Genomic DNA, 23,709 nt, shown 5'->3' on the forward strand with positions numbered 1-23,709 from the left:
ATCTGGACAGCCAAGCCTGGAAAGTGGTGGTTCCGTATTGAAGGCAACTGCAACAGCAAAGTGGTGAATTTGCTCAGTCTCAGTGGCTTGCCACATGCCTGCTTCTCACGCATCTCTATTAGCACTCTCTCAATTATAGATCTTTATATGGATCTTGAGATAGGTGACTTCTATCTACCTTATAGTTTCTGCTTATTCGTTGTTTGTGTTCCCACGTAACTCCAGCTCACACAGGTTTCTCATGACCCCTCCAGCCTCTACAACAGAACCTTTTCATGAAAATGCAGCGGGTCCTAGCATAACTTTGTTTCATTTTAACATTGGAAGAAAAAAATAGATTCCCATCTGGGACCACTCTCTGTGTGAAGTTTACACATTCTCCGCATGTCTGTATGGGTTTGCTCTGGATACTCGGGTTTCCTCTCACATCATGGAGTGAAACGGTGTGTTTATGTGGTCCCAGTGTGAGTGAGAGTGGGTGTGTGTGTGTGAGTGTACCCTGCAATGGGATGGTGTCCTGTCCTGAGCTGGTTCTGGCCTTGAGTCCTGAGCTGCTGGGATGGGCTGCACAGCCACCCATGACCCTGAACTGGAATGAATGGGTTGGAAAATGAGTAAATGAGTAAACGTAAATCATTGCCAAATAAAAATGCGTAAAGTATACAATAATCATACAAAGGCACAACAATAAAGGATGCAGCAATAAAGCACTCAGTGAGCCACCATATGTGTGATTGTTGGTTTTTTAAGCCACGTGGTGCCTGGGGGTGCTCCTTATGATTTTAGCTGTGAAAACATTTATTCCTTGACTGAAACTACCTATGACTGCCTTCACTCACTGATTCCAGAAATTGGGTAAATAATTATCTTACTTGTTTTTATTGATCTTTCTTAAATGTGTGTGTACATTTATTTCAAGGTTTAATATTAGAAGTATTTTCAGTCTTTTGTTAGAGGTTTGGTAATGTTTTTGTGACCAGAAATGTCATAGAAACTTAACTCTTTTTTTATATTAATTAGCCTATGGTAAAATTGGTTTTATTATCATTTTGCTTAAAGTCAGTTTCCAAGAACCTATCCACTACATTAATTGAGAACTTACTATGCACAAACTAAAATTAAAAGGCTTAATTATTCCTCTTAAAAATAAGAAAAGAGATTTTCCTCTCTTCCTTTTTCTTTAAGCATTTACCTTAGAAAACTTCTAGTTGTAAGTATTTTCTTCTCCCTTTGAAATGTATTTAAATCCTTTTGAAGATTACGTAGGACTTTCCTCAGCTTTGTTATCCTGGAATGTCTTTCCCAAGGACCTGGCAGCCATCTCTTTGAAATGTAAACATCAAAGGACTTAGCACCCCCATCTCCCAGTTTCTGTGTCAGGGTAGAAGTCTGACTTCAGTGAGTATCTTGCTCCAAGTTGCAAAACTGCCTCCCAATATAAGACATGAGAAGTTGGTTTCTTCCTTTGGATAAAGCCAATTAGCTAATACAGGTGGTCAGCCCCATGCCTAGGTAAAGTTAGGATGAACTTTGTGTGACAGTTGGTGCTGTCAAGTCCTCTTATTTGAGGACCAGTTATTGCTTACCTTGAAAACACATACGTAACGGATTGTGGCTGCTTGGCTATATAAAAATGTGAGATTTCTTTCTGTCTTTGCAATCTCCTAGTGGTGCACATTACATTCTGGTTTAATGCTATTAAATAAAATTTATGGAAGTCTGTAGGTTTGGATTGAGCTTCTGCACTCGGCCTCAACAGACCAAACCAAAATGGAGTCATTCATGCTAAGCGCCACATAATCAAACAAGAGATTCACAGCAACGAGTCAGAAAGGGCTCAGCCAACCTGAGCCAGCACTATAGGAAAGAATGAAAGTAACCTAAAGTAACCTGATGTTAACCAATCCACTTTTTTGTCTTATTCTGTTTCCTTATTCTGCAAGATAGCACCTTACAAAAACCAACTGTTCCACCTTACCCAACAGAGCTTCCTCTATTTTTAGACAGGATGCTGCCTGATTCATGAATTGCTAATAAAAGCCAATTCAATCTTTAAACTAAATTTGTTGAAGTTCTGTTTTTTGCCAATACTTATTCAATAATAAAAGTGATATTTTTTCCCCCTTCAACTATCTTTAGGGAGAAGATTTCTCAGTAGAGCAAGCTTTTCAATCTATAAACTGGCTGCCAGTAGATGAAGTACCCTCTCCCTCTCCCTGTCCAATGTGTGAGGCCAGAGGTGAAGTAGGATCTTCTGTACCGTACATGGTGCTAAAGACTGCTCACTAGTAGGTATTGTGTTGTGAGCTGAGTGACTCTCTATATGAACATTTATGGAAAAATAAGGAATATAATGATGCTGGTTGGTTGCTCCTAATGTTACTGGATGTGTGGTGGAAAAAAAAGAAATAAGTTCAGTTCAGGGAGTTGAATTCCCAGGTGAAGAATCACAAATGACCTAAGAGCTTCCAGGTGTGCCCCGAAGGACAACCTTATCTCCAATAGTTACAGGGCTGAAAAAGCTGAAAGCTGAATGCAGAACCTTATCTGATGATTGGCTAAATTACAGCACAAGTTGAAATCCCAGCCTCCCAGGGTGTCTACTGTTAAAGTGAGGGCATTGATTGGGAAAGAATGGGATCCTGTAATTTGAGATGGGGCCATGTGGGAAGACCCTGATGAACCTGGAGATACTGAGCCCCTAAATTCTGATGAACCTTCTTTGCCAGAGGGAGATATCTCCCCAGCCCCAGTAGAAGAGGCCTCCCCAGCTCTACTGACAGCAGCCTCCCCAGTGTCAGTGGTATTGGCCTGTCCACCTCTGTCTGAGGGGTTTAACCCTGCATTGCTTAAGGAAATGATAATGGCCTTCCCTGAGAGAACTGCCATGCAAGACAATTCTGATTCTCTACAGGACTCACCATGACCACTCCTCTTTGCTTCTAGACCTATAACTGGACTCAAGTCCCAGCAGGGCCCTAAAGGTGAGGTACAAAGTATGACCCATAACAGGGTGCACTGAATTCCAAAAGAACTACTTGGGGTTATTAGTTCTTATAAGCAGAAATCCAGGAAACATGTATGGGAATTATGGATGTGGAACATGTGTGGGAATTAAGGGTGTGGAACAGTGGTAGAAGGAACATAAAATTGGAGCAGGTTGAATTTATTGATATGGGCTCAGAAAGCAGAGATTCTGCATTCAGTGTTGTGGCTTGGCAGAAAGGGCTCTAACTGGTTGCATGAAGCAAAGATGAAAAGATGGTCCACCATAAATGAATTGGAAAAGCCTGACCTCCCTTAGTTTAATAGAGAGGCAGAAATTCAAAGGCTAAAGGAGATTGGAAGATTGGAGTGGATTTGTCATTTACCTTACTCATCTATGCTGGAAGGGTCCAGAAGACATACCTTTCACCAATACTTTGAGAAATACTTTGAATAAATAAATAAATAAATGTTGAGGGGATACCCAGCATCTTTGTCGAGCTTTGTGGTTGCTCTTTTTTGTAGGCCCCACCTTACAATGGGAACCACAGTCATTCAGCTGGAAAACCTAAATGCAATGGGAATAATTAGATCCCAGAATATGGCAGGAGTCAAGTGGTGGCGGTGGCACTTAACCACCAAAGGCAAAGTGGGCATGGTTATTATAATGAACAGCAGAGTCAAAGCAGCAACCAGAATAGTCTGACTCCAGGAGATGTATGGTGTTGGCCAGTTAATCATGATGTTTCTCAAAGTGAAATAGATAGGAAGCCTACTAAATTCTTAATTGATCTGTATAAGCAGAACATTTCTAGGCCAAAAAACAAAAGTCTAACTCAAATCATAAAAACAGAGAGATGTGGCCCCTCAATCAATTCCCAGATGAGCCAGTTTATAGACCTGGAACCCCATGAGTGAAGGGGAGGTTAGGTCCCCTGGAAGAACCACAGCATAATACTAAAAATTTATACTGTTAAATCTTTCTCCTATCCTTCTTCAAAGGGACCTATGGCCTTTTACAAGGATAACTGTACACTGGGGAAAAGCAAATAATCAGACCTTTTGGGTCTACTGGACACTGGCTTTGTCTATCCACTGATTACAGGAGAACTAAAACATCACAGTGGTCTTCTCATTAGAGTAGGGGCCTGTGGAAGTCAGATGATCAATAAAATTTTAGCTCAGATTTGTCTCACAGTGAGTCCAATGGGTCCTTGAACCTATCCTGTGTTTTTTTTTCTCCAGTTCTGGAATGCATAATTAAAATAGACATATTTAGCAGCAGGCAGAATTCCTCCATTCATTCCCTGACCTGTGAAGTGAGGGCTATTATAATAGAAAAGGCCAAATTGAAGTCATTAGAACTACCTCTACTTAGAAAAATAGCAAATCAGAAGCAATTCTACATGCAGAAATTAGTGCTACTCTCAGAAACTTAAAAGATGCAGGCATGGTGATTTCCACCATATTTCCATTCAACTATCCTGTTTGGCCTATGACAGACAGGTCTTGGAGAAAGACAGTGGATTATCATAAACCTAACCAAGTAGTGACTCCAATTGCAGATTCTGTACCAGATATGGTTCCATTTATTGAGAAAATCAACTATCTCCTGGCACTGATATGCAGCTATTGATCTGGGAAATGGCTTTTTCATCATCCCTGTCCATGGGAACCAGCAGAAGGGACCAGAAAAGCAGTTTGCTTTTAGTTGGCAAGGCCGGCAACATTCTTTCACTCTCCTACCTCGAGGGTATGTCAACTCTACAGTTCTATGTCATAATTTAGTTTTCATGGATCTTGATCACCTTTCTCTCCCACAAGATATCACACTGGCCCATTACATTAATCACATTTTGCTGATTGGACCTGGTGAATGAGAATTAGCAACCACTCTAGACTTATTGATAAGAACTTTAAGTGTCAGAAGTTGGGAAATAAATCTGACAAAAATTCAAGGGCTTTCTAACTCAATGCAATTTCTATGTGTCCAATGGTGTGGGGCATATGGAGATATCCCTTCTAAGGTGAAGGTTAAATTGTTGCATCTGGCACCACCTGCAACCAAGGAAGAGACACAGCACATATTGGGCCTCTTTGGATTTTGGAGGCAACATATTCCACATTTGGGTGTGTTTTGCTGAGCCATTTACAAAATGACCTGAAAAGCTTCTAGTTTTGACTGCAGCCTAGAACAAAGCAAGGCTCTGCAATAGGTCCAGGTTACTGTGCAAACTGCTCTGCTACTTGAGTCATAAGATTTAACATATCCAATAATGCTTGATATATTAGTGGTGAACTGAGATGCTGTTTGAAGCCTTTGGCAGGTCCATATAAGTGTATTGGAGTGCAGGCCTTTAGGATTTTTGAGCAAGTCCCTGCCATCATCTTCTGCAAATAACTACTTTTTTTTTTTTCTTGAGAGACAGTTCTTGGCCTGCTACTGGGCATCAGTAGAAACTGAATGTTCAACCATGTGGCACCAAGTTATCATGTGACACCAAGTTACCATGTGACTTGAGCTGCCCATAATAAACTGGGTGTTATCTGACCACCAAGCCATAAAGTTAGGCATGCACGCAGCACTTCATCTTCAATGGAAGTGGTATATATGTGATCCAGCTCTAACAGTCTCTGAAGGCATAAGTAGCTTACGTGAAGAAGTTGCCCAATTGCCCATGATCCTCCCTTCTGCTACACTGCTTTCTCTCTCCCAGACTGTACCTATGGCTTCATGGAGAGTTCCCCATGATCAGTTGGCAGAGGAACAGAAGAATTAGGCCTGGTTTACAGATGTTTCTGCATGATATGCAGCACCACCCAGAAGTGGACAGCTATAGCACTACAACCACTCTCTGGGACACTCCTGAAGGACAGTCATGAAGGGAACTCCTCACAGTGGACAAAAATTCGGGCAGTGCACCTGGTTGTTCCCTTTGCTTAGAGGGAGAAATGGCAAGATGTGTGATTAAATACTAATGTATAGGCTGTAGCCAGTGGTGGTTTGGCTGGATGGTCAGGAACCTGGAAGGAACTTAATTGGAAAATTGGTGACAAATAAATTTAGGAGAGAGAAATGTGGATGATGTCTCCAAATCAGCAAAACTTGTGAAGATATTTATATTTCATGTGAATGATCACCAAAAGTGACCACAGCAGAGGAGAACTTTAATAATCAAGTAGATATGATGACCCTTTCTGTGAATGCCACTCAGCCTCTTTCCCCAGCCACTCCTGTCATTGCCCAATGGGTTTATGACCAAAGTGTCCGTGGTGGCAGACATGGAGGTTATTCACAGGATCAGAAACATGGACTTTCACTCCCAAGGCTGACCTAGCTATGGCCACTGCTAAAGGTCCAATCTGCCAGTAGCAGAGACCAACACTGAGCCTCCACTGTGGCACCATCCCTAGGTGATCAGCCAGCTACCTGGAGTCATGTTTATTACATTGGCCTGCTTCCATTATGAAAGGGCCAGTGTTTTGTTCGGGAATAGATACTTCTCTTTGCCTTCCCTGTACACAGTGCTTTTGCCAAAACTACCATCTGTGGACTTACAGAATGCTTTATCCACCATCATGGCATTCCACACAGCATTGCGTGTGATTAAGGAACTCACTCCACAGCAAAAGAAGTGCAGCAATAAATGCACGCCCATGTAATTCACTGGTTTAACCATGTTCCCCACTATTCTGAAGCAGATGGCTTGATAAAATTCTGCAATACCTTTGTGAAGAGTCAGATATAGTGCCAGTTAGGTGGCAATACCTTGAGTGCTGGGGCAAGGTTCTCTGTGCTCTAAGTCAGTGTCCAATATTTGGTGTTGTCTCTTCCATAGACTGGATTCATGGGTCGAAGAATCAAAGGGTGGAAATGGAAGTGGAACCACTCAGCATTACCCTTAGTGACAAGCTAGCAAAATTTTTGCTTCCCATTCCTATGACTTTATACTCTGCCAGCCTAAAGGTCTGCTAAAGGAGAAATGCTTTCACCAGGAGACATAATGATGATTCCATTGAACTGAAAGTTAAGACTGCTGCCCAGTCAGTTTGGGCTCCTCCTGGTTTTCAGTCAACAGGTAAAGAATGGAAGTATGGTATTGACTGAGGTGATTGATTCAGACCACCAAGAGGAATTGGACTATTATTCCATAATGGAGACAGAGAAGAGTATGTCCAGAAAACAGGAGATCCTTCAGGTATCTTTTAGTGTCACCATGCGCTGTGATTATGGTTAATACAAAACTATAACAACTCAATGACCAGGACTCAAGGGCTACTAATGACCAGGCCCTTCATATTTGGATCACACTGCCAGGTGAAAAACCATGACCAGCTGAGGTGTTTGCTGAAGGCAAAGGGAATACAGAATAAATAGTAGAAGGTATTTATAAATACCAGCTAAGAATAAGTGACCAGTTACAGAAATGAGGGCTATAACTGCCATGAGTATTTTCTCCTTGTTTTGTAATGAATATATTTGTGTGGATATATATGTACATATATATTATATTTGAATATATATGGAATATATATTATATATTTATAAATTAATTTATATACATATAAGCAAATATTTTTCACTCTCTTATTCCCTTATGTAACATAAGATGCACTGACTTTATATCATAGTATTTAAGTATTATTAATCTTACATAGAAGTAAAGTTATAAGATATCAAGGGGAAGAGTTAACATCACTCAAATACTTTACCTCCTCTTCTGGGGAAGGGATTAGTGTGTTTTCAGTTGTATGCAGGAAAGTTGTATCACGTTAGGCAGAATTATGACCCTGTTAGTGTCTTTAATTGAAGATTAAGTATGGTTTAAAAAGATGTGTATGGGTTGATTGATAAGAGGTGGAATTGTGGTAGTCATTTTATGTGTCAACCTGACTGGACTAGGGGATGCCCAGGTAGCTGGCAGAACATAATTTCCAGGTGTGTTTGTGAAGGTGTTTCCAGAAAAGATTAGCATTTGAATCAGACTGAGTATAGAAGATCACCCTCACCAATGTGAGTAGGTACCATCCAATTTATTGAGAATACAAATAGAACAAAACTTCAGAAGAATACATTTTCTCTTTCCTTATGGAGCCGAGACATTAATCTTCTCTCTTCTTTTTTCTTCTTGCTCTGTCACCCAGACTGGAGTGCAGTGGCGCAACCTCAGCTCACTGCAACCTCTGCCTCTTGGGTTCATTCTTGTGGCTCATCCTCCTGAGTAGCTGGGACTACAGGCACACACCACCATGTCTAGCTAATTTTTGTATTTTTAGTAGAGACAGGGTTTCACCATGTTGGCCAAGCTGGTCTCAAACTCCTGACCTCAATGGATCTGCCAGCCTCAGCCTCCCAAAATGCTGGGATTACAGGTGTGAGCCACCGCACCTGGCCTATTCATCTTCTGTTAACATGAGTGTTCGTGGTTCTTGGGCCTTTAGACTCAGATCAGGACTTATACCATCAGTACCTCCACTCTTGGGCCTTTGAACTCAGACTAAATTACATCATTGGCTTTCTTTGTTTGCTGGCTTGCAGACATCAGATTCTGGAACTTCTTGGCCTCCATTGTCCCATGAGCCAATTCCTATATTAACTCTCTCTCTCTCAACTCTAGAGAGAGAGTCTGTTTCTGTGGAGAATTCTTGCTAACGCAGCATTTTAAGAATTTAAACACGATCATGCTTCTGTAGCAGAAAAATCCTGAGATTCTTTCCTTTGATGGCAGAGATTCAAAGTAGTTCAGTTCCACTGCACAGCTGTGACCACTGGGCTTTGTGAAGTCTCTCTCTCTAGAGAAACTTCATGCAGTTTCATAAAATTACTTTTGTCTTCAGGATGGAGGTTTATTGGTTCTCTGTACAACTGGGAAATCATCCCTTTTGGACTATGGAGAGTCTTGATTAGCCCTTCCAAATTAGTTTTTCCTTCTTCTGTTGTAAGTTTTAATCAGTACAGTTTGCCAGACATAAGGCAATATATCCAGAAACTAGAATGCCACAAGTCTTTGCAGATAGCCATTTCCCAGGGAGCATATAATTTCTCACTTCATCTTATAAAGGAAAATGGTAGAGGAATGGAAACAAACATGTATTTAGACTTACTATGTTCCCAGTCCTTTGTGAGGGGTTTCATATGGAGCATTTCACTGAATATCAGCAACACTTTTATGATGTAGATGACATTTTTGAAAGGCCACTTGAAGCTCAAAGAGACTGAATAACTTGCCCAAAGGTAACATTGTATGAAGTGATGAGACTTGGATTTGAATCTAGCTCTGACTCCAAATGGTTGCTTTTTGTATTATAGCTGGTGGCTATCTACTCTTCTCCAATGAGACTTGAGCTAAAACCAGGACTGAAATGACGCTAAATTCATGAGATTAATGTTAATGCAGTAGAATCACTCCTTTGCTATCTACAGGAGGAGATAGTATTAGTCTGTTCTCACACTGCTAATAAAGACATACCTGAGACTAGGTAATTTATACGGGAAAGAGGTTTAATTGATTCACAGTTCCACATGGATGGGGAAGCCTCACAATCATGGCGGAAGGTGAATGAGGAGCAAAGTTACGTCTTACATGACAGCAGGCAAGACAGCTTGTGCAGGGGAACTCCCATTTATAAAACCATCATCTCTCATGAGACTTATTCATTACCATGAGAACAGTATGGGGAAAACCACCCCCATGATTCAATTATCTCCACCTGGTCCTACACTTGACACATGGGAATTATTACAATTCAAGGTGAGATTTGGGTAGGGACACAGCCAAACTATATCACCCAGTATAAACCACCCAGCTCTAGTTTTGCTTCTGTGATGGAGAAACTATTTCCAAACATTCCTCTGGGTGTATATTCTCCCATATTAATACATTTTTTATTTTTACTCTCTCTCTCTGTAGTCTTTTCTACCATTAAAGCAAATCAGTGACATTTATTGTCATAGTGAAAGGCAGATAGATATATCTGAAGTCCATAGGGCAGGAGAGAAAAAGGTGATCCCTGGGAATATTACTTCTGGACAGGAAGGGGAAGTAGAAATTCTTCCTGGGTTATAGGGCAGGGACTGGATCCTTCAGCAACCACGTGTTCAGCCCTCAGGAGTTATATACCAAGCTGAGGAGGACAGGAACCAGTGAGAAGAAACAGAGGCTCTTCTACAATGCTGAGAGACTCCATAAATTTCCATGTGCACTCACATCTATGGGGAAAGATAAGGAAGGCAGATACTTTGGAGGAAAGAAACACTATAGGTAAGAAGTTAAAACTTAGATTGTGAGATATGAAATGCTATTTACCAGAAAAAATAAAATGACCTTATACAGGAAAATTCCAAGATTTCTTACCAGCTGCTATAAGTGAGGATAGGGCCTCCAGATTAGGATAAGAGAAATTATAGAAAGAGGAAAAGTCTACATTTGTAACTTTTCCTCTTTCTATAATTAATTAATAAACCATAGTAAATTAATACACTATAAATAAATCCTTCATTTATAGTGTATTAAATAAATCCTTCATTTATGGTGTATTAATTTTAGATAAAGCTGTGCTTTCATAACTCATTGTTTTGAGTTATTAATAATGGCTCCTCTTAAAATACAATGAGATTTTATGGGAGGCATTGAATGTAAAGCTATGCTAAGTATCAAGACCATGATATGAATCTGGTTATTGTGGCTCATCTCATGTACCTAGAGAGACCTGCAAGGATACAGAAGATACTGATATCATAGTGTCATGGTCTGTGGGATAAATCCCTGATGAGAGAAGACAGGACTAGGAAAAACTCTGTTTTATAGAAACCTAAGTCAAGGCCCAAAAAGTGGACACCTGGGCCTTGGGTGCTTGGGAAAGGCTGCAGAGAGGACAGGGAAAGGTGTGCCAGGAGGTGGGGTTGGGGGAGGGACCTGCAAGCAAACTTCTCCTTAGCTCATCATGATATTGCAAAAATGTGTGAATTTTGGCTCCAGACAAATCTGAGATTAGATTCTCCCTGGCCACTGGTGCCTGGTGCCTCTGGACAAACTCATCTGCATAAAGGGAGAGCATTGCTTGAGGATGTTGTGAGAATTAAATGAGAAAACATTTGTTAAATGCCCAACACTATGCTTGTCACATGGTAGCTACTGTGCCCATAACTGTCGATTTTAATGTCTGAAAGTGAGGGCTACACTAATTTGCTCTGGAGGTTTCCCTGAGCAGATGGCAAATAAGAAGTGTCAGAAAATGAATGATACACTGTGTGTCACGGGTGGCCCAGAAGCATGTGGTGGCACGTGTGGTTTATATCTCTTTATGAGTGTTCTGAGTCACTCTGAGCCCAAATGACAGCTGTGTGTAAGCAATTCCTGCTGGCAGGCTTACTGGTCTAGAAAGCCAAACAGCAACAACAATGCCCACCCCCCAACTGAAAAATAATTCCCCAAACCTCATTACCATTTGGACTTGTTAGCTTTGTACCTTTCTGTAAAGATGATTTGATTTGTGGCTCCTCCAACTGATTTAACTATGGCTTTGCCAGTCTGTCCTTTCTATTAAGTTAGAGCAAAAATCTTTCAAGTGTCAGCCAGGGGAATCCATCTGGAGTTCTGGAGGTCCTGGCAGCACTAATTGGGAGAAAAGAGGAATGCATGTTTCTTCCTGAGACTGTGACTTAGTCCACTGGTGTTGCTGTAACAAAATACCTGATACTGGGTGAGTTATAAAGAACAGAAATTCATTTCTCACAGTTCTGGAGGCTGGGAGTTCAAGGTCATGGTGCCTGCATTCAGTTCTGGTAAGGGCGGCTCTCTGCTTCCAAGATGGTGCTTTGTTGCTGCGTATGGCAGAAGGACAAAAGAGACCTAAGTTAGCTTCCTCCATCCCTGTTACAAGGCACTAATCCGTTCATGAGAGCAGATCCCTCATGACTCAATCACTTCCCCATAGGCCCCATCTTTTAATACTACAACAACGAGGATGACATTTTACCATAAATTTTGAAAGACAGGCAAATTCAAACCATAGCATTCTGCCCCAGTCTCCCCTAAATTTGTGTCCTTCTCACATGTGAAATACATTCATTCCATTCCAATAGCCCCCCAAATTTTTACTTATTCCAGCATCAACTGAAAAATCTATGTCCAAATTCTAAACTAAATATCATCTAAAATATCATCTAAATCAGGTACAGATGAAACTTGTGGTATGATTTCTTTGATTCAAATTCCTTCTCCAGCTGTGAGCCTGTGAAATAAAGCAAGGTACTTTTAATATACAGTAGCGGGACAGGCATCAGATAGACATTCCCATTCTAAGAAAAAGTAATGGAAAGGCAGAAAGGGGTAATAGATCCTGAGTAAGTCTAAAACTCAACAAGGCAAACAACATTCAATCTTGAGGCCTGAGCATAATATTCTTTGACTCCATGTCCCTTATTCCAGACACACTGGGGCAGGGATTGGGTCCCCAAGACTCCAGGGGATCCTATTCCCATGGATTGTCTGAGCTCAGCTCATGCTGAAGCTGTTATGGGTTAGAGTCAAGTGCCTGTGGCTCCCCAAGGCTGTCACTGAACACTGGTGGCCCTACATGTCTCAGATCTCACAGGTCACTCCAACATCATGCCTCTGCTGGGCATTGCTCTGGTGGGAATTTTCAGTGGCAGTCTTCTCCTGGTAGAAGTTCTCTGCCTATTCTCCAAGGCTCTCCAAGGCATCTTTTGAAATCTAGATGGAGGTAGCCATGCTTCTACAGCTCATGAACTCTGTGTGCCTGCAGAGTTAGCATCTCATGGATGCCACCATGTAATACAGCTTGTATCCTTCTGAGTGGCTTGAGCAACAGCTAGGGCAGCCAAGAAATGCTGCACCAGAATGCAGGGAGCAGAGATTTGAGATGGCCCTGGGCAGTGAGGCCACAGGCACCTTGGTCCCTCTTTTGAAACTGTTCTGCCCACAAGGCCATGGCACTTTGGGCCTGTGACAGTAGGGTATTCACAAAGATTTCAGAAATGCCTTTGGGATCATTCTTCCATTGTCTCGGTGAATAGCACCTGGCTTCCTTCTATCCATACTAACCTCCATTTCAAACAGTTGCTTAGCCACATCCTTAATAGTCACTCCAAAACACACTTTCTCATTCTTTACATGGCCAGGCTGAGAATTTTCCAAATCTTTAAGTTGTGTTTCCATTTTGATAATAAATTCCATCTTTAATTAAGTTCTCTCTTTTTGCATTTTTCTATAAGTAGTCAAGAGAAGCCATGCAGCACTCGGAGTCGTTTCATCAAATATTCTAGTCCATCGTCCTTAGATTCTGCCTTCCACAGAGTACCAGACATGGATAAAATTCAGCCAAGTTATTTGCCACTTTATAACAAGAATGGCCTTTCCTCCAGTTTCCTATAAGATATTCCTCATTTTCAAATAAAACCTCAGCAGAATGGACTTTACTGTCCATATTTCTACCAACATTCTGATCACGACCACTTAGAAAATCTCTAAGAAGATTTAGGCTCTTCCTACAGCTCTCTTCTTCTAAGCCCTCATTAGAATTGCCCTTCATTCACAACAATCTAGGCTTTTTTTAGCACGTACCTTCAAACACTTTCGGCCTGTATGCGTTACCCACTTTCAAAGCTGCTCCACATTTCCAGGTGTTTGCTAGATAACACCCCACTTCTGGTACCAGTATCTGTCTTGATCACACATTCAAAGCACAGAACTGTGATTTACTCTTCTATCAGAACCCTTTGTTCTACCACTTATTTCCTGTTTGGAAGTGAAAGAAGTAGACCAGACTAGAATGTAAAACTTCGAGTTTATGAGAAAGGGTGATTTGGATTTTCTTCTCGTGCATATGTAACCCAAATATCTCTGACTCTCTGTGCATTTACACTTGCTGTTGCTCTTGCCAGCACCTGATTTAGGTAAAGTTTTAGCTGTTGTCCCATCCTAAATGCCCATCTCTTCTGTCCACTGCATACTCCCCCACCCCCACCCGTATTTATGTCTCAAAGCAGTCAGAGTATTGGAATTTTTTTTTAAGTTCGAAAGAGGAAATTGAAGAAGGACATTGCACAAAATATTCCACTTTTGCTCTTTATTTAAAGTTGCTTTCCACATGGCAGTTGCCCAATTTCTTTCTCTTTTCATTGTTCCTCTTCCTTACCATATACCTCCTACTCATTCACTTGAGACCATGAACTCCAAGTTTTCCTCTCTCTTCTAAATCAAACTCCCCAACTACTAGCATATACACCTAGAAAAGAGCATCTCTAGCATGCCTTGGTTTCTCTTATAAGTGTATTTTAAATTTTTTATTTATATTATTCTTTCTATGTAATAAATGCTAGTCAAATTAGAAAGAGAAAATAGGCAGCTATGTGATAAATACAGACCAATATAAACTGCTGGAAAAGCCTACCATCTATGTTAGAAAAGTGCTTGCAAAAATAAATGCTGTTTTGAGTGGAAAATGCAGCTCTATAAAGGAATCACTTCTCAGTTAAAGGATCAGAGTTGAAGGTTGCCAAGGTTAGGTCTTGGGATGAATACACCCAGAGGAGAAGCCTGTCCTTCAGGCCAAGGCATTCACACATTTCAACTTCCAGGAGAATTGACTGATTGATATGGTGAGGGGACAGGAATAGAAGCTTGATACTATTGCCTCAAGTCTGGACAACTCTGTGGTGCCATTTATATGCCTGTCTGCCCATGGGATCAGGCTGGGGTTACACTTTAGGTGAAACTACATCTTTACTGAACTTCTTTCCTCTGCCCAATCCTTTGTCTCTCATTTCTTTAGAAGGTCTTTTTGAGGAGGATCCCACAATAAATCACAGCACAAGAGTCCCCATCTCAGACTTCTGGGAAACACAATCTAAGACACTTGCTGTGGTATATGCAGAGTGATGGAGTGGCCAGCCAGCTGGGCTGTGACTTATTGGTCAGTGGTCAGCTCCTTGCAATTTTTCCCTTGTGGTTGTGGTTTTTACTACTAGATTGATGGTTATATGTGGTATATTGCAAAAATGACCACCACTTTCTCTCTTTACTTCATGAGATGGCATCTACTTGTCTGTTTATTGAGTTTGGACTGGCCAAGTGACTTGTTTTAACTAATGAGATATTAGCAAACAAGGAAGTTTGGAAAAGCATGCGCACATTGAGCTTGCTCTTTTGCTGTTCTTGGAACCCAGAGCTACTATGTGAGGCTAACCTGCTGGATGAGAGGCACAAGCCCATTATCCCCATTGTCTCCAGAAGCAAAGCTGTTCAACTAAACAGCACTGTACCTTAGATACATGAGGAAGCTGAGATCAGCAGAACCATGTAGTCCAAATTGCTGACCCATAGAATCATGAGCTAAATGAATGTTTATTATATGAAACCACTAAATTTTGTTTGTTAGGTAGCATATGCTGATTGATACAGTATAATAAGTTGGATGGATTATATTCTTTTATGCATTTTTGCAGATAGCTACTTTAGGCTCAAATTGCTGCCATGCAAATATATGGAACATGATGTATGCATTAAAAATATAAGCATGCACACACACACACACACACACACATATATATGCTGCAAAAATGTCTTTTTAAATCAATGTGCTTTCTTGATATTTAGACAGATAAATGTTGGAATTACCACTAACTTACATAATAGGTAAACAATTTATATGGCAGAATGAAGGAAAAAAATCTTACATTTATTGAGTGCTTTCTGAGTGTTAGGAGTCCCCATCTTAGACTTCTGGGAAACACAGTCTAAGACACTTGCTGTGGTATATGCATAGTGATTGAGTGGTCAGCTGGGCTGTGACTTAAGGGTCAGTAGTCACATTCATGTAATCCTTCCTTTGTGGTTGTGGTTTTTACTACTAGATTGATGGTTACATAATGTGTATTGCAAAAATGACCACCACTTTTCGAGACTACCATCACTTGTGATGGCGAATGACTTCTTGCGAGATCTGGATGTTTAAAAGTGTGAAGCACCTTGCTCTCTCCTGCTCCTGCTTTTGCCATGTGGCATGCCTGCTCCCCCTTATCCTTCTGCCATGTTATTATTTGGATCTGAGTCCCCGTCCAAATCTCATATCAAATTGGAATCCCCAGTGTTGGAGGTGGGGCCTGGTGGGAGATGATTGGACCATTGGGGCAGTTTCTCATGGTTTAACACCATTTTCCTTGGTGCTGTCATCATGATAGTGATGAGATCTGGTTGTTTAGAAGTGTGTACCACCACGCCCCCTTCCTTCGGCTCCAGTCATGTGAAGTTCTGGCTCTCCCTTTGCCTTCACCATGATTGTAAGTTTCCTGAGGCCTCCCCAGAAGCCAAGCAGATGCTGCCATGCTTCATGTACAGCCTGCAGAACTGTGAGCCAATGAAACCTCTTTTCTTTAGAAATTACCCAGTTTCAGGTATTTTTTACAGCAATGTGAGAACAGACTAATATATGCCATGACTGTAAATTTCCTGACGCCTCCTCAGAAGCCAAGCAGATGTCAGCATTATGCTTCCTGTATAGTCTACAGAACCATGAGTCAATTAAAACTCTTTTTTTAATAAATTACTCAGTCTCAGGTATTTCTTTATAGCAATGCAAGAATGACTTAATACACATGGTCAGTTAGTTATATCTATTTTTACAAAAGAGGAAACTAATGCTCAGAAAGGAATGTAATTTGCCCAAGGTGTAGATAGCAAATGGATTTGAAGGTAAGTTTGCTTCACTTCAAAGACTATCATCAGGCACCTCCTGGAAATGTAGGCTTCTTGTCACAGTATGTACCTTTCAAAACAGTATGGTTGGACAAATCTATGCATATGATTTAATATTCTTTTAATCTTGGCCTCCAAGTCTTATATGGAGCTTCAGATCCATAAGAAATTTCTGAGCAATTATTATTTCCACATTTCAGTTTAGAACAGCATTTCCCAGTTTTTATATTAGGGGACAGACTTCTAAATTTTCAAATATGCCCTTCAGATATCTGTCTTCTAAACTATATCCTCCAGCATAAACTATGTCCTCAATACAATCTATTACATTTTATACAAATATTTCTGCTGCACCTCTTTGTGTCCTTTGTGTCCTAAGCTCTGGAGAGGCAAAGAAGAATAAAATAGTCTATTCTTTCAAGGAGCTCTCATTTTAGTGAAGGCAAAAAATATACACATTTTTTAAAACCAAATAAAACTCATAAATGAAATATGGAAGTGTTAAATGGAATACTAAAACTAGTCTGGTGAGTGAAGGGGTAAAGTGATCAGAAAGTTTTCTTGGAGGAGGAGATATCTAAACTAAGTCTCAAAGGAGTTCACCTGGCTGGGTGGGGTTGAGTGGGGTTAAGTGAGTACAGTAGACAAGGGTCAATAAATACTGTAATGTATAAACTCTCAAAGTTCAGTAGCCAACATAGTAAAGGTTTATTTGTTGTTTATGTTAGAGTTTGATGCAGAGGTTTCTGTTGAGAGGATGGGTGTGAGACTCTGTCCCTAAAGTCATTGAGAGATCAAGGCTGACAGATGGTCTACATCTTTGGCACAGACACCTTCTGATGTCTCATTGACATCCAGTAGGGAGAGAAGACAGGTTGTAGAGGGAACATGTGCATCTTAACCTCTTCCCTATGCATCACTTCTTTGAAGGCTGCATTGGTGAGCCTAACCACATGGCCTGACCATGAGGATGGGGACTTTGTTTTGCTAACTGCTGTATTCTCCGCAAAAGGAGCAGTAAACACATTAAATGCACAAGAAATGTTTGTCAAATTTATTTGTGATTGAATGTATCTTTGCACTATTAGTACAGCATCCACCACACAGTGCCATTCTATAAATATTTGTAGAAATAAAGTATACTTTTCTATCTTTTCTTTTTACCTATGTTAAAAATTATTAAATTGTACTAAAAATCTAACACACTGGAATATATGAACTTCTCAGTTATGAACCCAAGAATTATGACAGGTTAGAAAAATTCTGGGAAATATTTGTTTGTATGGGCACCAAAGTGGAACTGTAGCTCTATCAGCAATAGAATCCTTCCTTCTCTCTCTTTCTTCCTCCCTCCCTCCCCACCACTCTTTCTCTCTCTTCCTCCTTTCCTTTCTTCCATTTCTATAGACCTGAACATATCCCATAGTGCTTCTGTCCTATGTGTTTGGGGGAATACAGAGATTTGCCGGACACAACTTTTGCTTTACGAAAGGAATCTAGACACATCACCAAGAACAAGAACACAAGGCAAGCAGTGACAAACACCACATTAGAGCCATAGATAGAACCACCCACTTGCCTAGTCTATGTGGCTGAAGAGGGGCTGGCTCTAAAACACCTCCCACATCAGCTGTACCTTTTCCCCATCTGGAGTATCTGGTACACCTACAGTTCAGGTGCCACACTCCACTTCTAGTTCCAGTGAGAAGAAAGTGGCAGAGGAGATGACTGGGTGAAAGCCTTCTACAGGCAAAGCCATAATTTTCACATCAACATCTTACACTTCCAAAGGGATGTTTCTTGTCATAAATATGTATCTGAAAGCAATACTTCTCATAAACAATCTTCTTGGTTGCCAGGCCCAAGGATTAGAATTGCACAGATCAGAAGGACAATTTTCACTCTCCCTTTAAAAAGCAAATTAACTATAATGCATATAAATAGCTGTTCCCACAGAGGCAGCTGAGTTTGGAGGACATAGTACCAGCAGGGGTTATTGATATTTTTATGTGATCAGGGAAACTGCCTTAAACAAACATTGCTTCCTAGTGAGATATTCATCAGTCAAGCCGTCAAGTCAAAAAAGCCCAAGTTCTCGAGAACCTTGTATTACATGTTTCATGCGCGTCCATGTGAAGAAACCACCAAACAGGCTTTGCGTGAACAATAAAGCTTTTAATCACCTGGGTGCAGGCGGGCTGAGTCTGAAAAGAGAGTCAGCAAAGGGAGATGGGGTGGGGCCGTTTTATAGGATTTGGGTAGGTAAAGGAAAAAGGGGGGATGTTCTCTGGCAGGCAGGAGTGGGGGTCACAAGGTGCTCAGTAGGGGAGCTTTTGAGCCAGGATGAACCAGGAGAAGGAATTTCACAAGATAATGCCATCAGTTAAGGCAGGGACAGGCCATTTTCATTTCTTTTGTGGTGGAATGTCATCAGTTAAGGCAGGAACCGGCCATCTGGATGTGTACGTGCAGGTCACAGGGGATATGATGGCTTAGCTTGGGCTCAGAGGCCTGACATTCCTGTTTTCTTATATTAATAAGAAAAGTAAAATGAAATAGTGGTAAAGTGTTGGGACGGCAAAAATTTTGGGGGATGGTATGGAGAGATAATGGGCGATGTTTCTCAGGGCTGCTTCGAGTGGGATTAGGGGTGGCGTGGGAACATAGAGTGGGAGAGATTAAGCTGAAGGAAGATTTTGTGGTAAGGGGTGATATTGTGGGGTTGTTACAAGAAACATTTGTCATTTAGAATTATTGGTGATGGCCTGGATACAGTTTTGTGTGAACTGAAAAACTAAACGGAATAAGAGAAGGAGAAAAACAGGTATTAAAGGACTAAGAATTGGGAGGACCTAGGACATCTAATTAGAGAGTGCCTAAGGAGGTTCAGCATAGCTTTGCCAGCAAAGATTATTTATTTACTTTAAGAGTTAAGAATGGCGGTTTGGGGATAGCACCAGGAGATATCAGCTGTGATGGCTTGGAGAAACAGTGTAAACTGGCAGTGTAAACAAGAGCAGGGCATGTATGAGTAGTTGAGAATGGTGAATAGGAGTATGACTAGACAGAAGACAGTAGGGATGACAAGTTTTTTGGGGCACAGTCCAAGTTGGTCTGGTGTCTGGAATGAGACTGGGACCTAAGAAAAAGGAGCATCTATACGGGAGCTCAAATGGGCTGTACCTTGTAGCATTCTGAGGACAAGCCTGAATTCTGAGAAGGGAAAGTGGTAAAAATATTGTCCATTCCTTTTTAAGTTGGTGGCTGAGCTTGGTGAGGTGTGTTTTTAAAAGACCTTTAGTCTGTTCTACTTTTCCTGAAGACTGAGGACTGCAAGGATATAAAGGTTTCATGTGAATACCAAGAGTCTGAAAAACTGCTTGGCTGATTTGACTAATAAAAGCTGGTCTGTTATCAGACTGTATAGAGGTGGGAAGGCTAAACTGAGGAATTATGTCTGACAGAAGGGAAGAAATGACTGCGGTGGCCTTCTCAGACCCTGTAGGAAAGGCCTGTACCTATCCAGTGAAAGTGTCTACTTAGACTAAGAGGTATTTTAGTTTTTCTGACTCGGGGCATGTTGAGTAAAGCTAATTTTCCAGTCCAGGGCGGGGGCAAATCCCCGAGCTTGATGTGTAGGGAAGGGAGGGGGCCTGAATAATCCCTGAGGAGTAGTAGAATAGCAGGTGGAACACTGAGAAATTATTTCCTTGTGGATAGATTTCTACCATGGAAAGGAAACGAGAGATTTTAAGAGGCGGGTTAGTGGCTTGTACTATAGCATAGCCTGCCTTTGCTGCTGTGTGGCAATTAGGCCTGGTGGAACTGCCATCAATAAAACAAGTGTGATCAGGGTGAGGAACAGGGAAGAAGGAAATGTGGGGAAATGGGGTGAACGTCAGGTGGATCAGAGAGATGCAGTCATGAGGGTCAGGTGTGGTATCAGGAATAATGTGGGAGGCCGGATTGAAGTCCGGGCCAGGAACAATGGTAATTGTGGGAGACTCAACAAAGAGTGAGTACAGCTGAAGGAGCTGGGGAGCAGAAAGTATATGTGTCAGGTGTGAGGAAGAAAATAGATTTTGGATATTATGAGAGCTATAGAGAGTGAGTTGAGCATAGTTTGTGATTTTAAGGGCCTCTAAAAGTATTAGGGCGGCAGCAGCCACTGCACGGAGACATAATGGCCAGCTTAAAACAGTGAGGTCAAGTTATTTGGACAAAATGGCTACAGGACACGATCCCGGTCCTGTAGTATCCCAGCTGTGTGTAATGAAAAGGGTTGGGATGAGTCAGGGAGAGCTAGGATGGGGGCAGTCTCTAAAGCTGTCTTCAAGAAACAGAAAGAGGAGTGGGGAAAGGATTTAGAATATATGGGGTCAGCTAGGTTTCCTTTTGTGAGTTTATATAATGGTTTTGTTAGGATGGTAAAACCAGGTATCCAAAGGCGAAAGTATCCAACCATGCCCGGGAAGGAAAGGAGTTGTAGTTCTGTAGAAGGGGTTGGGGTTTGAGAGACTAGTCGGACATGATCGGCAGGGAGAGCATGTGTGTTTTTATGAGAATTATGCTGAGATAGGTAACAGATGAGGAAGAAATTTGGGCTTAACTGAAGTAATGGGGGCTGTCTGTGAAGCCTTGAGGCAGTACAGCCCAGGTAATTTGCTGAGCCTGACGGGTGTCAGGGTCAGTCCAAGTGAAAGTGTAGAGAGGCTGGGATGACAGGTGCAAAGGAATAGTAAAGAAAGCACATTTGAGATCCAGAACAGAATAATGGATTGTGGAGGGAGGTATTGAGGACAGGAGAATATATGGGTTTGGCACCATGGGGTGGATAGGCAAAACAATTTGGTTGATAAGGCATAGATCCTGAACTAACTTGTAAGGTTTGTCTGGTTTTAGGACAGGTACAATGGGGGAATTGTAAGGAGAGTTTATAGGCTTTAAAAGGCCATGCTGTAGCAGGAGAGTGATAACAGGCTTTAATCCTTTCAAAGCATGCTGTGGATGGGATATTGGCATTGAGCGGGGTAAGGGTGATTAGGTTTTAATGAGATGGTAAGGGGTGCATGATCGGTCGCCAAGGAGGGAGTAGAGGTATCTTATACTTGTTGGTTAAGGTTGGGGGATACAAGAGGAGGATGCAAAGGAGGCTTTGGATTGGGAAGAAGGGTGGCAAAGAGATGTAGCTGTAATCCAGGAATTGTCAGGCAAGCAGATAATTTAGTTAAAGTGTCTCAGCCTAATAAGGGAACTGGGCAGGTGGGGATAACTAAAAGGAGTGCTTAAAAGAGTATTTTCTAAGTTGGCACCAGAGTTGGGGAGCTTTAAGAGGTTTAGAAGCCTGGCTGTCAATACCCACAACAGTTATGGAGGCAAGGGAAACAGGCCCTTGAAAAGAAGGTAATGTGGAGTGGGTAGCCTCCGTATTGATTAAGAAGGGGATGGACTTACCCTCCACTGTGAGAGTTACCTAAAGCTCGGCATCCATGATGGTCTACAGGGCTTCTGAGGTGATCAGGCAGCGTCAGTCTTCAGCTGCTAAGCTGAGAAGATCTGGGAAGGAGTCAGTCAGAGAGCCTTGGGCCAGAGTTCCTGGGGCTCTGGGAGTGGCTGCCAGGTGAGTTGAACAGTCCGATTTCCAGTGGGGTCCCACACAGATGGGACATGGCTTAGGAGGAATCCCAGGCTGTGGGCATTCCTTGGCCTGGTGGCCAGATTTCTGGCACTTGTAGCAAGCGTTCTGGAGGAATGCATGGCCACTGTGGTTTAGGCGTTTGGAAGTTCTTGTGTGCTGGAGATGTGGCTGGGGTTTGTCTCACAGGGGAGGCAAGGAATTGCAACTCAGAAATATGTTGCTACTTGGCTGCCTCTACTCTATTATTGTACACCTTGAAGGCGAGGTTAATTAAGTCCTGTTGTGGGGTTTGAGGGCCAGAATCTCATTTTTGGAATTTTATTTAATGTCAGGAGCAGATTGGGTAATAAAATATATATTGAGAATAAGACAGCCTTTTGACTTTTTAGGGTCTAGGGCTGTAAAGCGTCTCAGGTTTGCTGCCAAACAAGCCATGAACTGGGCTGGATTTTTATATTTGATGAAAAACAGCCTAAACGCTATCTGATTTGGGATAAAGAGAAAGGAGCATTAACCTTGACTATGCCTTTAGCTCCAGCCACCTTTTTAAGAGTAAATTGCTGGGCAGGCGGGGGAGGGCTAGTCACTGAATGAAACTGTAAGCCGGACCAGGTGTGAGGAGGGCAGGTGATAAAAGGATTATAGGGTGGAGGAGTGGAGGCTGAGGAAGAATTGGGACCTAGCTCAGCCTGGCAAGGAGGGGAGAGATCAGATGGGTCTCTAGAAAAGGAAGATTAGAAAGACTCAGCGACACTTGGGGTTGGGACTGAGGGGACAGGCGGGAGGGAAAGAAGGAAGATTTGGGACGAGTTGCCTTGGGAACAGAGACTAGGGAGGGACTGATGTGTAGAAGAATGCCTGGATGTCAGGCACCTCAGACCATTTGCCCATTTTAGGACAAGAATTATTTAGATCTTGTAGGATGGAAAAAATGGAAGTGCCGTTTTCTGGCTATTTGGAACTACTGTCGAGTTTGTATTGGGGTCAAGCGGCATTGTAGAAGAAAATAAGGCATTTAGGTTTTAGGTCAGGTGTGAGTTGAAGAGGTTTTAAGTTCTTGAGAATGCAGGCTAAGGGAGAAGAAGGAGGAATGGAGGGTGGAAGGTTGCCCATAGTGAAGGAAGCAAGCCCAGAGAAAAGAGAGAGTAGAGACATGGAGGGAAGGGGTTCAGGGGTTCTTACCCTCCAGAAAAGTGGGAAAGGGGTTGGGGTGTGGAAACAAGGGGTTGGGGTACAGAGATAAGATGTCAGCACGCAGAAATAAGGGATTGGGGCGCAGAGATAAGAGATCGGGGTGCAGAAATAAGGGATCAGGGTACAGAGATAAGAGGTTGGGGCATGGAAATAAGGGATTGGGGTGCAGAGATA

At 41.9% G+C, this 23,709-nt stretch overlaps 1 protein-coding gene across 2 annotated transcripts in view; it reads right to left on the minus strand.

Moving 5' to 3' along the window:
- Positions 1-7,978: 7,978 nt before the first annotated feature.
- The window catches only part of LOC134739958 (uncharacterized), a 42,578-nt gene continuing 26,847 nt past the window's right edge, over positions 7,979-23,709 (minus strand). Inside the window, exons 3-4 of one of the 2 annotated variants that reach the window (XR_010127128.1) lie at positions 11,455-11,809; positions 7,979-10,195 (exon numbers count right to left, since the gene is read on the minus strand). Coding sequence is in view for 1 of the 2 variants with exons in the window: in XM_063668477.1 (XP_063524547.1) it covers positions 10,099-10,195; positions 11,722-11,809 (185 nt within the window). In the remaining variant the exon portion in view is untranslated. The remainder of the gene's footprint in view (positions 10,196-11,454; positions 11,810-23,709) is intronic. The other variant, XM_063668477.1, reaches the window with a different exon arrangement.

Source organism: Pongo pygmaeus, chromosome 1 (genome assembly GCF_028885625.2).
Source record: "Pongo pygmaeus isolate AG05252 chromosome 1, NHGRI_mPonPyg2-v2.0_pri, whole genome shotgun sequence".
NCBI lineage: Eukaryota > Metazoa > Chordata > Mammalia > Primates > Hominidae > Pongo > Pongo pygmaeus.